The 15,750-nt window shown below is 32.4% G+C and overlaps 1 protein-coding gene across 2 annotated transcripts in view; it reads right to left on the bottom strand.

Moving 5' to 3' along the window:
• Positions 1-193: 193 nt before the first annotated feature.
• The window catches only part of LOC140752350 (phospholipid phosphatase 1), a 37,971-nt gene continuing 22,414 nt past the window's right edge, over positions 194-15,750 (bottom strand). For both annotated transcript variants that reach the window (XM_073086612.1, XM_073086613.1), the window contains exons 3-7: positions 5,562-5,716; positions 4,876-5,090; positions 3,951-4,077; positions 3,404-3,586; positions 194-1,811 (exon numbers count right to left, since the gene is read on the bottom strand). In XM_073086612.1, coding sequence (XP_072942713.1) covers positions 1,686-1,811; positions 3,404-3,586; positions 3,951-4,077; positions 4,876-5,090; positions 5,562-5,716 — 806 coding nt within the window. In that variant the 3' untranslated portion in view covers positions 194-1,685. The remainder of the gene's footprint in view (positions 1,812-3,403; positions 3,587-3,950; positions 4,078-4,875; positions 5,091-5,561; positions 5,717-15,750) is intronic.

Here is a 15,750-nt window from a genome sequence, read left to right as displayed (position 1 = left end):
AACAAATAAGAATTTAGATACAAGTCTGTGGAGAATATTATTCGCCTATATTTTTATTATCTGCTTTACCACAGACAAAGGTATAGGTATATTAAAAGTTTATACATTTATAGAATAAATTTATACGATAAGGTAATTATAATTAATTAATAATTCATAACAGCTTAAATGCTGTTATAATTAATAAAAAACGTTTATAACAACAATCATTTTAATAATATCATAATTATTCTAAACAATTTATTTACAAAAAACTTAAAATAATGGCACTAATTTAAAATGTACATCGAGCGCATCTTAATTAAAACATTATCTTACAAATAAATTAAATTACATAGTAATAATACTGTCATATTTAAGTTATATAATTAATTACGTTGAGAAAAATCCACGAGAAACATAGAAATTTATACTACTGGTCAGTAGTTTTCTTAGAGATGGGGTTTATTCCGTACCTCATTATTAGAAATTGCCTAAAATTTAATTGTCGTCGAGAATTTGTCATACAATCTGATGAAAATTCTGTCATGTTTTCCAAAAGGGTTTAAAGCATCATTACCTCGTTACCTTCAACCTATTACTATCCCACTGGTAGGCATAATGTCTCATAATGAAATACAAGTTGCCTCCAAGAGGCCTATATGTCTTTAAAAAGATTTCATCTTTCCAAATTAGAGGCTAGATTAATTTCCTATTTTTATTGTTTAACTATATCTATTATTTTATTCAGAATTTCTATCAATTCAGTAATCAAAAACTACACAGTTAATGCACGACTTAAAAATCCGGTGGGTCCAAAAACATTAATTTTGTACAGAAAGAAACTTTTTTTTTAAAATAGACGAGCACCATGAAAGTATTTTTGATAAAGTTCCGTATAATCATTATAAATATACATAGGTATAAATAAATGATTATTTGCAATACGAAGATTATGTTAGCTATAATTAATATTTTAATGATACTACAAGTATAATCTACTATTTACATATAAATAATAGATACTGTCCATTTACTGTAAAGATGACCAAAGAAATCGATCCGACAAAACTAAACTCCAAAAATTAAATAGTTTCCCAAGGTCGTAAAGACATTAAATCAAGCTTAAAAACTTTACACCATAGATAAGTATAGATATCTCAACGCCTTGTGGTTGAAGGAAGCCATTAAATGGCTGACTGCGTGTCAGCCTATGTATTACGTCTTCGACTGTCATGGTGTAATTTACGCGGAACAATGCCGATATGTGCAGCTATGTGATGCAAAAACACGAAATCGAAGAAAAAGTGCGGAGAAATAGTTTCATTCGTAAATGCTCTAAAAACTACATTTTTCAAACACGAAAATTAGACGACAGTGACAATTTCAATTGTCAAAACTTGTTACATTTTTTTGTTAGGAGTGAGTAATCTTTACTAATCTATGCTTTACACATAATAAATTAGATAATAATGTCTATTTTTGTAATATAACTTTCGTAAGTAACTTATTCTAACTTCCTCAGTTACTGATATACTTGGACCAAAATGTCATGTCACTTGAAATAATATATTTATCTACAAAGATAAGATCCATACAAAGTACACTACGTAATCCATTCAATATGAATATTTCATAAGTCTAACACAGCTCGTTTAGCTATACCTGATCCAAAGTTCCTAATTTTTTTCGTAACCTAACCTAACCTACGCAACTGGTTCACTTTGCCGTCCGTCACATATTAAAGTTCTCACAGATTGTTGACTTTGTGTCATCCCCTCTTCTGCTGATTTGTTAGACTGTGGTGTGAAGTTATTGCACATAACTACGGCCTGGAACAAAAAGAAAAATATTGTTAGTTTAGAATAAAATATCCTAAAAACACAACAATGAAACAAGACAATATTACGGTATCTGAGCAAATCGCTTTTTCATTTTTAGCTGAGCAAATCGCTCAGATGCCGTACAGATTAAAAAACTATAAAACACTATATAAAAGAAACGTTGACTAATCGCGTCCTAAGAATAATTTTCACAATGCAAAAATGCTTTCATGATTCTAACGATTTCACTATTACTTGAATGGGTAAAATTACGTTATAGTGTTGTTTAAGTAATTCCAAAAGTCTCTTTAAAAATGGATGACATTTCTTTCCTCCCAGGATAATAAATTATAATATGATGTTGACACAATAATATCATGTTTTAGATTCTAGACTCCTATTTAGTACCTACGCGTATGTTTACATACAAAAACAATTATTTCATTATTTACTTTGAAACCTATTTAGTTCATAGAGTTTCATACGAGACACAACTCCACGCAAATATTTGACTGGTTTGGGGTGTAACTAATTTCGGGCGATGTTTGACAAAGTTAATGAAGCCCTGGAATTCTAGATGTAACTTCCCAGGTTAACGAACTCATCTCTTAGATTTAGTACTATTCACTTGTGTGTTACGGTTAGCCTTTATGACTGTATCTATACCTAAACTAATAAGGTGGTGTAGAAATAGTCACCTTATTATTTTGTTCCTTTTTTGTAAGTTTCATATTCTGGTATTACAAAATATTTTTTTACAACAATTCTTATCCCTAGATTATTAGTTTCAGCAGACTTTTAGCCCTCGCTTTTTTATAACAGGATAGCTACAAAAATAACTCCCTTTTAACCTTTACTAAATAAAACTGTAAACATTTTTTCAATTTATTTGATGGCTAATAAAAATACAATGTTATCTATCTCTTTTTTCTTAATTTATTCATCCATTATTTATACTTACAATACTCTTCAACTTAAATATACTTGTGCTTATTTCCTTAACGATGTCCCTAATTCTTTTCGATTTTATGAGGGTTAGTTCACGGCCAACGTAATGGTTATTAAAGATATTTTTATTGACGTCCCAACTTTCTTAACCATGACATCAATAAACTATTTGAATGAAGGGTGTCATAAATTATGAAGTACTATTGACCGATTTAAGAGCCATCTTATTAATAGAGATCGTGGACGTAAAAGATCTATATTTATAGTATACGGCCCTTTTAAAAACTCGACAATTAGGTACAGTGCTCATATCACTGATTTTAGCATAGAATTAATCAAATTTATTTTTAAGTTCTACACTAAACCACTGATTGGATGTCAAATATTTTGTATACAAAAAAGCACTAATACTTTCCACAGTCATAGCTCCTGCACTAGGATTCTCATATTATGAATGCCATGGACATATTGGGCACCCATATTAACATATTGCACACATACCTGTATTTCGTTACTGATTATCAATGTTGTCATCGGATAAGATTAAGGGGAGAAATAGAACAGTAGTAAGAGAATCAAAGGTATAAAGATAGAGGGAGACATATATATGAAGCAGTAAATGTAAAATTCTGGTCACACAGTTAATAACTTACCGCATATAAAGTACAGACAACTCCGATGACGGCGCCAGTGAGAACATCCCACCAGTGGTGTCTCCTATCAGTGATTCTGGTGAGCGATGACACAGCTGAGTATGTGAGACACAGCATCTGGAGCAATGGGACCGTGAAGATGGTGCGATGGCGCCAGTCGAAGGCACGACGTTGAAGATACCACTGTGGAATAAAAATATAAAATAAGAATATTACATATAACAAACATGAAATAAATGATAATGTAATAATAATGTTAAATAAAATAAAAAAATAGGTAATTATAGGTAAGAATTATTGTAGGTAACAAAATAATGGTCACAATGTTGTGTTATCTGTATAGACGGTGTAAACAGATTATTATTATTGCAGCACTGTCCGCTTACAATATGTTCTAGGGAGGAACAATTTTTACCAAAAAAAAGAATAAGAATGAAACAAATGAATATAAATATACAACTTTATCTATTACAAACATACATATGGAGGAAGATAGAGGCAAATATAAAATCGTAGTAAAAAGACTAACTAAAGAAGGTAAACTTACCGCCATGAATAATCCACAATAGACAGAAAGCGAAGTGTGACCAGATGGAAAACTGTGGTACGAGTCGCTCTGGAACCACTTGGAGAATCTTGTGGACGTACATTCAAATGTGCTCACGTATTCAGATCTGAAATAAGACAATATTGAATATAATATAACTGGAGTTATTACACATAATAACCTTACATATCGTAGTAATTGTTAAAAAATTATCAAAATCATAGATTTTCATCGGATAATTCCAGATCACCACGACGATTATACTGATGATAATTAGGTTGACAACAACATTAATATTGTTGTTGAAATTTACGATAATGATAATTATTATTAGGATGATAATAGTAATGACAAATTTCTCTGATGATAAAGATGCCTTTAGCTTATAATGTAGGATAGCTTTTTAGAAGTCTGTTTTTTTAACAGCATTCGTTTTAGAGTTGTGCAGGAGACCCTGGCGTTCCTATGAGCTATAATCGTCCACAGGATACTTCTACAATTGACTGATTACGTCTATTGCGTAATACTGAAGCGGTGAGTAACTACTAAACCGTCTGATTGCTAAGCGGACTTTAAAAATAATGTGTTCCCATAAGACGATTTATGCTACGGAAAAGTTTTATTAATGTTTTCTATTTTTAAAAAGATAAAATGTGCAGATCAAAATATGTTATTAAGTTAATTGTTAATTCTCGATTTGAATTTGAAATCAAAACTAAAAGTCACGATGGAAAGTGTTGCATGTTTGCACATGACTAAATTTCTACTAAATGTCAATTATGTCGTAAGCAATCGAAAAAAATCTTTAGTCACATCTTTTTTACAGTGAATTTGTATTTTGCTACAGTCGTGCATGACTGTAGGTAAAAAGGTGTAGATGACACACTGCACTATGTACGAAATTAGATAATAGTAAAAGACATACCCTTTGCATGTTTTCGCTGTATCAGGCTCGCAGATATCGAAGAAGGTAGGTCTAGGGTTCCCAGATATTGCCTTCATAACCTCGATGAGACCGAAGTTGAAGAATAAGCCGTACACGTAGCTCCTGTAGAGCCAGAGAGTCTTCCTGAAGGACTGGTCCAGTTTTGTCGTGAAAGGATGTGACTTTTCAATAAAGATGAATTCTGTTGGGAATATCTGGAAAAAATAATATTGGTTATGATCTAAAACATGTATCGGTTTCGACAGTGAGATACTAATTATCAATTTATTTATCTAATTCCCAAACAGGGTTCTCAAGGGCCAGGACAAGCGCGGAACCGTTAACTTATGTAGGAGATTAAGGTAATAATAGATATAAGATAGGATTCCTATTATTTCTTTAATTAATGCCAAATTTAATAATTTATAATATGCCATTCTTTGAAAAAACGAGCATATTGATAATATGCTTGTTTTTTCAACACACACACCCCCGACACAATTTGTGGATCTGCTATAGTGTCTGTTATAGTATCACAATTTGTGGATAGACAGTAGCCGATTCTCAGACCTATTGAATATGCATTTAAAATTTGGTGAAACTCGGTAATGCCGTTTCGGAGGAGTACGATAACTAACATTGTAACACGAGAATTTTATATATAAGATGATAAAACAATAACTTACAATAAGCACCGGGAAGAGTATGATGGAGACCACAATGAGCTGCATGGAGACGGTGTCGCCGGTGAAGGGGTAGGAGAGGGCAGGGTCGTTGCAGAAGAAGCCGCTCTTGTGCTGCGGGATCACGCCGAACTCGAACAGACCCACCACGATCAGAACTGTAACAAGGAGTAGAATATTTGAAATTTGAACGAGTTTTCGGAATATCTTAAACGGTTACAATACTTTTTAATTGTATTCGATTGTAAGTCGTTATAGTTAAGTGTGATCCGCTATGACAGGAAGTAGTCAGTGAAAAATGTCATTTTAACAGTTTCCGCTTCAAGTCGGACTATTTTGAAAAATTTAATTTTTGAAATTGAAACATTTTTATGAAAATAAATAAATAAATAAAAAAAAATGTTTTCTTCCGTAAATTTTTCAATATAAAATATATTTCAATTTCATAAAAATACTAATGATACTAATGTCATTTAATGTCAACATTTTAGCTTCTTTACGATAAATTATTAATGATAGTCCTAAGTTAGTACCTAAGTACACAGAAATCGAAGGAAAGATTAAAACAACGAAATAGACTTCTAATGAGCAAGTTTGAAGTTCCCACGACATAAAGCACTGGAGTGCACTCTGATTAGCATGGGCTGGACGCTAATTAGGTCAGACTGTGATGATTAGCTGGGAATGCTCAGTGAGACAAGCGTGTTACAAAATTAAATAATGCCACACAAATGATCACACAAATGAACTATTCAAGTATTTTTTTGTGGTTTGATTCCGATGATACCACCGCTACCCCTATTTCTATCTAATAACAGCAGTGTTAAGCGGTGATGTTTTCTGATTTGATGGGTAGCACAACATTTGTGGCCAACTTCAGCTTAGACTGATATTACCTGGGATTAATTACAAATGGACGGTAGTCGCCACTAACCATCAAGTGAAATGCATGCTAACTTCCTACTTCTACTTAAAAATATACCTACAACACCCGAAATCGTCGCCCATACCAGTCTAAGCCATTCCGTCTACTACAATTTGACCACGTAATGGAAAGTGCCACTGGCACGCCAGTCGCCAGCTCCACCACCCTCCATCCGGCTCCGAGTTCAAAGTCAATGTCGAGAGACAATTGCGTAATTGTTACAGACGAGGCCCGAATTTGCCTAACCACAAAATTGGCCAAGTGCGTTGACAGACAGTTGTGACGATTCAATAAAGGATGTCCAGGCTATAAGTTATATTGTGCGCAATAAAACAAATTGACTAAAAAACAAATGTACCCTTAGTATGAGATTTTACGTTATTAAAAATGACTGTTTTTGTGTTTGTTTACGTATTTCCAAAACATTTCCAATCAGTGATGATACAGTCCGCTGGGGGCGCTGATTGGAACTGTATGGGCAAATAGGTAAACAAATACAAAATAGTCATTTTTGTAAAAACGTAAAAACTCATAGTAAGGGTACTGACAAATGAAAAGAAATTAAAAGAGTTTTCCAAAGTTAACGATGTTTTGATTACTTCTTTAGTGTTGATAGATTGATGAATTTGACCATTTACAGTTAAAACACATGGTTAGATTATTAGGATCAACTTATTATTGTCCCACTCATGTATATGGGATCTATTCTTAAAATATGTTAATTTTAGACTACAAATATAATCTACCAGGCTCCTTAAACAGAGAATAGTCCACTTTACACACTGATTTTTATTATACAGAACTCACACTACATATAACTTAATGTTCTCTATCGTTTATTAGTGTAAATGTTAAAAAATTGTCAAACTTACTGCCTTACTTAGATTAATTTCAAATAAGCATACTAGGTAATTACGGGAAAAGTCCAGAGATGATTAAGTTACAATTACATCTATTGAGCATAAAAGCTCTATCAGATATAGTTACCTAATCCTTAACAAAGCTGACGTGTTACCAAGTCGATACACGCATTTCAGAGCCTCGCTTACGCAAAATCGTATTTCATTTGATCGTGTTCAAAGGGGAGATGCCACGCAAGTTACGCAATTTAAGGATATTTTTATCATAAGCACTTATTTCGAATTAAAGGATCGAATGTGGTGACGCGTACTCTCACTGCTGACGCTTTTAAATCTGAGTTATTTTGAGAAGGGCGAATTCATGAGGGATTTACGTAAAAGAGTGATTGTTTGAAATCCGGAAAGGGTTTGACGCCAGTCCTTGTTTGACGCCATAAGGATGTTTTAAATTTTATCAAAGAGGAATTTGACTGTACTGACGTACAAACATTAAGAGCTTCTCTTGGAAAGATTAAGGTAATTTAGCCTTTGTGTTGCATGAAACAATTGTATAAGTACAAAAAGTAGTTACTACAATTACGAGAGACGATTTCCCACGTTCAAAAAGATAAATTATATCTAGGACGAATGATAGTATAACGAATGAAGTTATTCTACCTAAAAACCTACGTATATAAACAGTTTTTGTCATTGACGTAGCAGCCACGTAGACCGATTGGAAAATTTCTGTTCCCAAATACCAATTCGATATTTTTCTATCCAAAACAGATATGAGGTAATCAAAACCAAAACTTTCTCAACAACGTACTTTACCATATTTTACTCAATTACACATATAATCTGTAAATTTCCTATGATTAATTCAATATTTACTTCGTGTTTTAAGCTATATGTATTCTTATTGTTTCTAAAAGGCCTAACCTAATTAATAACCAGGGCCATAGGATCCACGTAACTCTGTTTGTTACGCTAAGTGACAGCGGGACGTGACGCAACAGGTAATCTGCGTGTCGCAGACCTGATGATTAATCAGAGAAAATGAGGATTGTCTTAATTCATAATCGACTGTAGGTTACAGCTCGGTTTAGTCAATAGTTATCATGGCTTCAACGAAGATGCTAAATTTGATGTCGTCTGGTTTTGGCTACAACTCTTTTGGTATCCCACTGCTGGATAAGGGTCTCCGCCGATGACCGAGGGAGACCTGAATGCTGCTTCACTACGATGCCCCAATACAGTTATGGAAAGTAAACTATCTCGAATATAATATACACTACAATAAACCAAAAAGTCATTAATTTTATTTCTGATTGAGTTAGTACAACAAATACCCACGTTGCCCACGCTCATTTCGAATCACCTGGAACTGTCCCTTCGTATTATCAATACGTAAAGTTTCCAAAATAATATTTGTTTCTTACATAGCTCGACTAACTATCTTTAAACTTCACTTACGAGTCGGATTTCCATTAATTTTTTCTAAAGCCCTTAAATATACAATGACCCTGAAATACCTAGCTTGTACGCGATATTACTGAATTACCACACTAGCTGCGCCATGCAAACCACGTTGCCCCACACGTGGTGGTCCCCGTTGCACAATGGCGAATGATAGGATAATGTGCTAAACGGCTGGAGTAGGCCACTGGTACGTAGGCACATAACTAAGGTGTTGGGCAACATTGAATTAGTCATCCATTAAATACTTTGGTACTGTTTTATAAGAGGATTTTTTAAAACAAGCTCCTAAATATAATTGTTTAAATTATGCCAAAATTAGGATACATAACAATAATTATGATCGATTCGACCGATTTAAACGAAAGCTCCCTTTTAAAAGTTTTTTCGCAATTGAAATGTGACATTTAAAAAAATATTTTTGTATAGTTTACAGTAACAAAACTTAAATGTATTAACAATTTTCTAATTAACAACATTCCAAATTGAAATAAATATTAAGTAAGGTTTACAATACAAATAAAATATTTTAGAGGAATTGCGATAACAGCTAAAGATACATTAATATACTCGTATTAGGTATTCCATTTAACAATATTTAAAATGACAATAGCACTCTGTATTTATTTGAAGACACTTTAAAATTAACTTTCAAGTTGTGAAAACTGTAACTTGTACCTTGTACGAAATTTTGTACTTTTAAATTATTCGAAATGCATCTTACTTTTGCTACTCCACAACAGATGGCGCTATGAGTAGCTTCGCACGAAACATTTTTCGCTGTCGCTTTAATTATTAAGCAAATTTGTTTCTTAGTTCGTTATTACTAAATTCAATATAATAATATAAGGCAGATCGCGTGATTTATATACTTCACATACATAATTTGTTACACTCGAGTTCATTTCCGTGTATGAGAACCAATTTTTAACTATTGGCATTTGACCGTTAGTTACATTAAAATCAGGGCATTGCTTAAACTTAATAATCAAAATTATAACGGGTCATGCAATAAACTATTATTTTGACATATTTAGAACTTTTAATATCTATGTTATTGGTAGAGGTTATAATTAACAAAATTAGTAATATTTCAAGAAAGAATCGATTAAGGCCGACACTTGTAATATCCGTTAAATTAAGAGCCTTAATTTCATAATGCATTTTGGATATTACCAATAATATTACATATTACTATCTATGGATATTACTAATTTTTTTTTAAAAAACATGATATGTTTAAACTGATTATATTTTGATTAGTAATGCATTTTTATTTAGCTAGTAGGTAAAGGGTAATTACTATTATGACCCTTCTAGTTTACCATTAGGATTCCCTGAACGTGTACTAGGGACACACAAGTACAAGTGCAAAAACACCCAGACCCAGAGATTTATTATGAATTCATCGTTTAATATAATTTAAATTTATGATTTGATATAATTTTGAATTCATCATTTAAATCTACCTGACCGGAATTGTACCCGGAACTGTGCACGTCACACCGGTAAGCTAGTCAGCTTCGTCAGCGTATCAGTCGATACGCCACGCGAATCGTCATGTATGTCCGATGTAACAATGATAAAATAACATCATATCAAACATTAAATAGCAGATATATAATTATGATAATACAAGTGACTCATTGCACAAACATTGCAACTTTAGCGTGTACCGGAAATTATGTCCACCCGAGCGAAAAGGGGTGTGCAATCATGATTAGCACGGCAGTTGGTCGCGAAAACCGTTTTTTGCACTTTTTGATCAATAATCGACCTAAAATGAAAATTACGGAAGTATCTTAGGTATAGTCCGCGCCAAACCGCTAGTCCACTGTGAAGTGTTTGCGTGCAGGTGTAGTCATACAATTTGCTATGGTGACGCGATTCATTTCTATATTCAGAGCGGACTAGCAGTTTTACGCGGACTATAATAAGGTGAAATATCGTGAACTTTTTCGGTAGCCAGTTTTAAATATTGGAGTAGCAAACGAGCATGCAGTCCACCTGATATTGTGATCACTGCTGCACATGGACATCTATAACTTTATACAGGACAAGGATTCTATTTGAAGCCGATTACAGATGCGCTGCTACTTGAAGTCTAAGATTGTCTCCTCAAAGTTATGTCAGGGGGCATTCATATCCAATTATCCATCCACCGAAATGCAAAACTACCTTACTTTAGAATTCCTACATTAGAACGGTGTACGGTGAACGGTAGTACCTCCCCGTTTGAACCATACCTTCAAGTATACTCTTTGAACCATTTTTAACAACCCTCAGAAGTGTAGCTTCTTCTCTTATGTTTTCCATCTTCCTTAATAGAGTTTAGAAGTAAAAGTTTCTTTATCTGTTTAATGTTTACAATAAATACCCACAAATTAACGTATGGCTTACAAATATGTGTATTTTTATACGTACTGAACTATTACGAGGTTTTTTATCACAAGTTTTGATTTAAAAAGTAATTATAATACACGTTTTATCGAAATTATTTGTAGAAGTTAATTTTTAAAGCAATTAAAATTAAATTCTGTACCGTATCGAATATTATATTTTCATTTAGTGGTCATTAACACATGTTGTAAGGTTTGCTCAATCGGTCTATTTTCTAAGGTAACTTTTCTACCGTTAGCGATGCGAAGTAAAGAAGATATTTTATTTAAAAACGAAATATTTCCTGGGTATGAAAGTCTTGTGAAAAGTAAGATCAGAGATTAGACATCAGATAAATTGAAAGTTGCCAGTTTCAAAATTCGTAAATATTTTAATTTTTCCTATTATCACTGTCTATATAGTCTAAATTTGTGGTCGGATGTTCATTTAAATGTTAATCATGTTATATTTTTAGTACTAATATTGTTTAAAACACTTTCCTGTGGATGGTTATAATAAATAATTGATTTTGTAAATCTATGATTTTGCATTCATTGAATGATTAGGAAACTCATTTTTCTTAAAAAAAAATAATGATTTTTAATTAAAATTTAGGTAGAAGACGCGCATTTGCCGGTTATTATATAAGACACGTGAGCGAAATAGATTTTAATGCTTATTTATATAAGGGTAGCGAGGAAGACGTTAGTTCATAGATTACCCCATCGTAGTGAGACCAGTCACGTCTCAAGTCATTTCATAATTACAAACATTTATTCCTAGGTTATGTAAATGAGAAGAAAGTGTATGAATATGGATTACGATATTCATTCATTCGTTATCATTAAGTTAACTTTTACGTAATCTTACATAATTATTATGATCATAGAGATTTTTGATATAAACGCCATTTCAATTTAAATTTGACACCTGTAGCCGTAATATTAATTTCAATCATTAATTTTTAATTGCTTTAAAGTATAAAGTTACTATAGATTGATAGATACTTATAGATTGAAGTTATACTTTTGGCGCGTTAAGACAGAGAGCTAATAGTGTATTTTCAGCACTTTACGAAAACTATGACTGAATTCATATTTATTTTTTGACTACGTACGCAAAAGTTTCCGGCTTTGATCCCCGCCGGTCCAGTCAGCTAAATTAATCTAGATTACTTTCTTACTTTACTTTGATTCTTTCTTCTTTATTTTCTTTACTATGTTAATGGTCTGGGGTCGAGTATTTGTGTAGGTACCTAATCAGTTGACTTTCCATGACACAAGTAACACTATTTATTATAAGGCAACGAGTACACAAAGCGTTAAAAACCTAAAACAGCTGAAACCGCAAGTCGCAGTCAGTATCAAAAAGTTCATTAGCACGTAACTTTTTTATTTTCCCCAGCCGCGATTGCGTGCCGTGGTGCCGCCACATGGTGCACGGTGCACCGAGGGGCGGCCACGTGTAGAGCATAAAGCATTCAACTTTTTATAATCTGTCCCCGAAACAGTACGATAATATGTTTTTAATTGCCTTTTTTCTTAGGCTGTTCACGGACTAGGCTTTTAAAACGTCAAATTGCTGTGAGCCTAATTGACGTCTGGGATATTCGTAGCGGAAAAACCGTCACACAAAAAGGACGGTTTTGAAAGTCATTGCATGCGTTACTGTCGAATGTTGCAAAATTTGAGATTAACTGGGTCAGTATTAAAAAGTAAGTAATTAAATACAAATTAAATATTTTAATGGAACCAGGAAGTAATAACAAAAACTAGGTAGTTTTATTAAATTACTCTAAGTAATATAATGAATTAATCAAATTAAGTAGTAAATTGTACTACAAATTAAATAATTATACTATGTTCAATTAAATTTGTAAGGAAAACGCAAAACTATATTTAGATTTGTACAATGCGGACAAGGATAACTTCGCTTTTTTATATTTTAATCCAATCAAACGCCCAGTGCGATCTTGCCCTAAAACAAACTCTCCTTGGGGTATTCTGCATTTCAAGTGCAAGTTGTCTCATAAACATTGCTCAGATTTTTAAGGCCACAATAAAATCAAAACTAAACTTCGGGTTAAAGGGTTAAATATGTGCTTATATTAAAACATATGAAAGCAAAATGGTGTAGATATCGACCTCCCAAGGTGTTTCAACACCGTGTTTGAAGTCTCTTAATTTTTTGGTTTACCTAGTGAGTATAGAGGGTTAGTAATATCTGCCTCTGCCTGTGCTGTTTATCATGTGCTTATGTCTAAGGGCGATTACATACGAGCGACAGTAAGGCAATTCACTATCGATAACCTGCGCTTTGACCGTGGTGATAGTCGCCGTCTGTCGTTGGCAGGCGACAATAAGTCTCCATATGCTTATGCGTTTCATATCAGTACATCAGAGTTAGAATTTTATTAATCAAATATTAGAAATAGCCTAGCTATTTCTAATATTTGTAACATTATCATTTATAATAAATATTACTATTAGACACATGTTTTTCTTTTTAAGTAGGTACTTTATATTATACTAGTCGACAACTCCGTGAGATTTTAAAGATGTGTCTGCCGGAACACTTGGCGTACTATAACCTAAACCATCTTAACCTAGACTTTCTTACTCTGATAAGAGATAAGAACATAGCTTTTGAACAGTACATAGGTATTGGGTTAATGATGATGATATTATACCTACAACTACATTTGTAAATATAAAACTATTTAAAGTTTATTTTCTTTATAATTCTATGTATGAATAAATATGCCTTTGCATAATATAGGTAGTCCAATAGATGTTAAAATAAAACTGTTAATGCATTCTACATTAGCACAAGTTTTTTGCCTTTTTTCTAAAGTCAACACGTTATTTACGACTTTCGCTGAATTGTAAAGGAAATTAAACACTACGTCATACTAATAAGGTGTAAAATCAAAAAAATATTGAATTGGTGTAAAATATAGGGCTGTAATTTCAAAATATATGTTTGTCTAATTGTTTAAAGGGTTTTAGCGTACCTACGCAATGTAATTTATGTAGAGTGCTATTGACAGATATTACGTAATTAATCTTTCTACATGCGAAATGTACTTTTAGGTATAATTTATTCCGATAAAGATTGTAAATTAAAATGACAAACCTGTTTATATTTCTTGCTCATACAATATAGATAAAGACATATTAGTGAGAGTAGACAACTGCGATCTCAGTTATAATATTTATATTAATACGTGAACCAAAAACTTTGTACGTATTTGTACGAAAATTACGCGGACAGACGAGCATGAAATTTGCCACAACTTTTGTTTATATATCGAAGAAGTGCCGAATGCTAATATTTCTTTAAATAATGTAATAAAACCACACACTACCACGCATTTTGTGTCAAATGACGTACGATGACGTACGTGTGACACGTACAATTTACTAACCATATAATTACGGTCTTATTCATAAAAAATGCTTATAGAAGGTTTTAAGCACTCATTAGTTAAAGTGTTCGATAAGCTTATAAAACGTTCTATAAAATTGCTTATTCATAAACGTTCCATAAACCTCCTATAACTAATGTGTCGCTAAAGTCAACTATAAATGAAAATGTTGCCATTATAGTGAAGTTCGGCGAACAAATTGACAAATATCCATAGATAAACACCATTAAATGAGATTATTTCGTACTAAAAAAATATTCTGTCTTGACATTCTTGTCAATGCGTTGTCAATAAAACCAAATAACATGTCAGTGTCATTGTATTTGTAAATACCGCGAATTTAAAAATATTTTATTTGTTAAAATAGGATATTAAGCAAAAGTTGTTAAAAGATAAAGGAGTGAAAATTGGTTGGATATAAATGTTTTGTTAAGTTTCGTTTTGTAAACATTCGCAATATCTTATGGCAGTAAACATTGTATTTCAGAAGGTGTACCAGGATCTCTGCGATCTAATTTACGATCATTACGTACGAGATCAATTATAAAATTTACTGTCGATTTATTAAAGCGATAACGCTTCCGAAAGTCTTCGTCGTTTAAAGAAAACGGATCACTCTTTGGTGCAATGTTCTTCGAAGTGGACGGTTTTCTAGATTATTAATAATATCTAAGCTTTGTAAAATTTGCATTGTAATTTGAAATAGTGATATAATAATGTTATTTATCGGATATTTAAATAAATTATTTCAAGTTTATATACAAAACGGACATTGCCATTTAAAATTTATTCAAAACATATTGTCAAATTAGGTTAGTAATCACTAATCAGCTGATGAGAGTCCGCCATCTTTGTCTTATAGCACTGTTATAGTAGGGTTCTGGCCTCTATAAGTTATAGAAGGCTTATAGAACGGTTTAGTGCCTAAAATACGTTTATGAATAACACTTTTTGACAATCGTACTATAGCAACGTTATAAGTGTGCTATAACTTTTTATGAATAAGACCGTTAATATTTTTTTATAAAATTACACATTGACGTTATTATTTTTTATCATGACTAAAAAACATTATCATTATATACAACCTACATGGATGCAAATTAAGCGAACGTAGCTTACACATATATACTTTTTGGTTTA

Source organism: Epargyreus clarus, unplaced genomic scaffold (assembly GCF_041222505.1).
Source record: "Epargyreus clarus isolate Ecla_fem2 unplaced genomic scaffold, WU_Ecla_fem_2.2 ptg000024l, whole genome shotgun sequence".
NCBI classification, from domain to species: Eukaryota; Metazoa; Arthropoda; class Insecta; order Lepidoptera; family Hesperiidae; genus Epargyreus; species Epargyreus clarus.
This window is presented reverse-complemented; position numbering and strand designations above follow the sequence as displayed.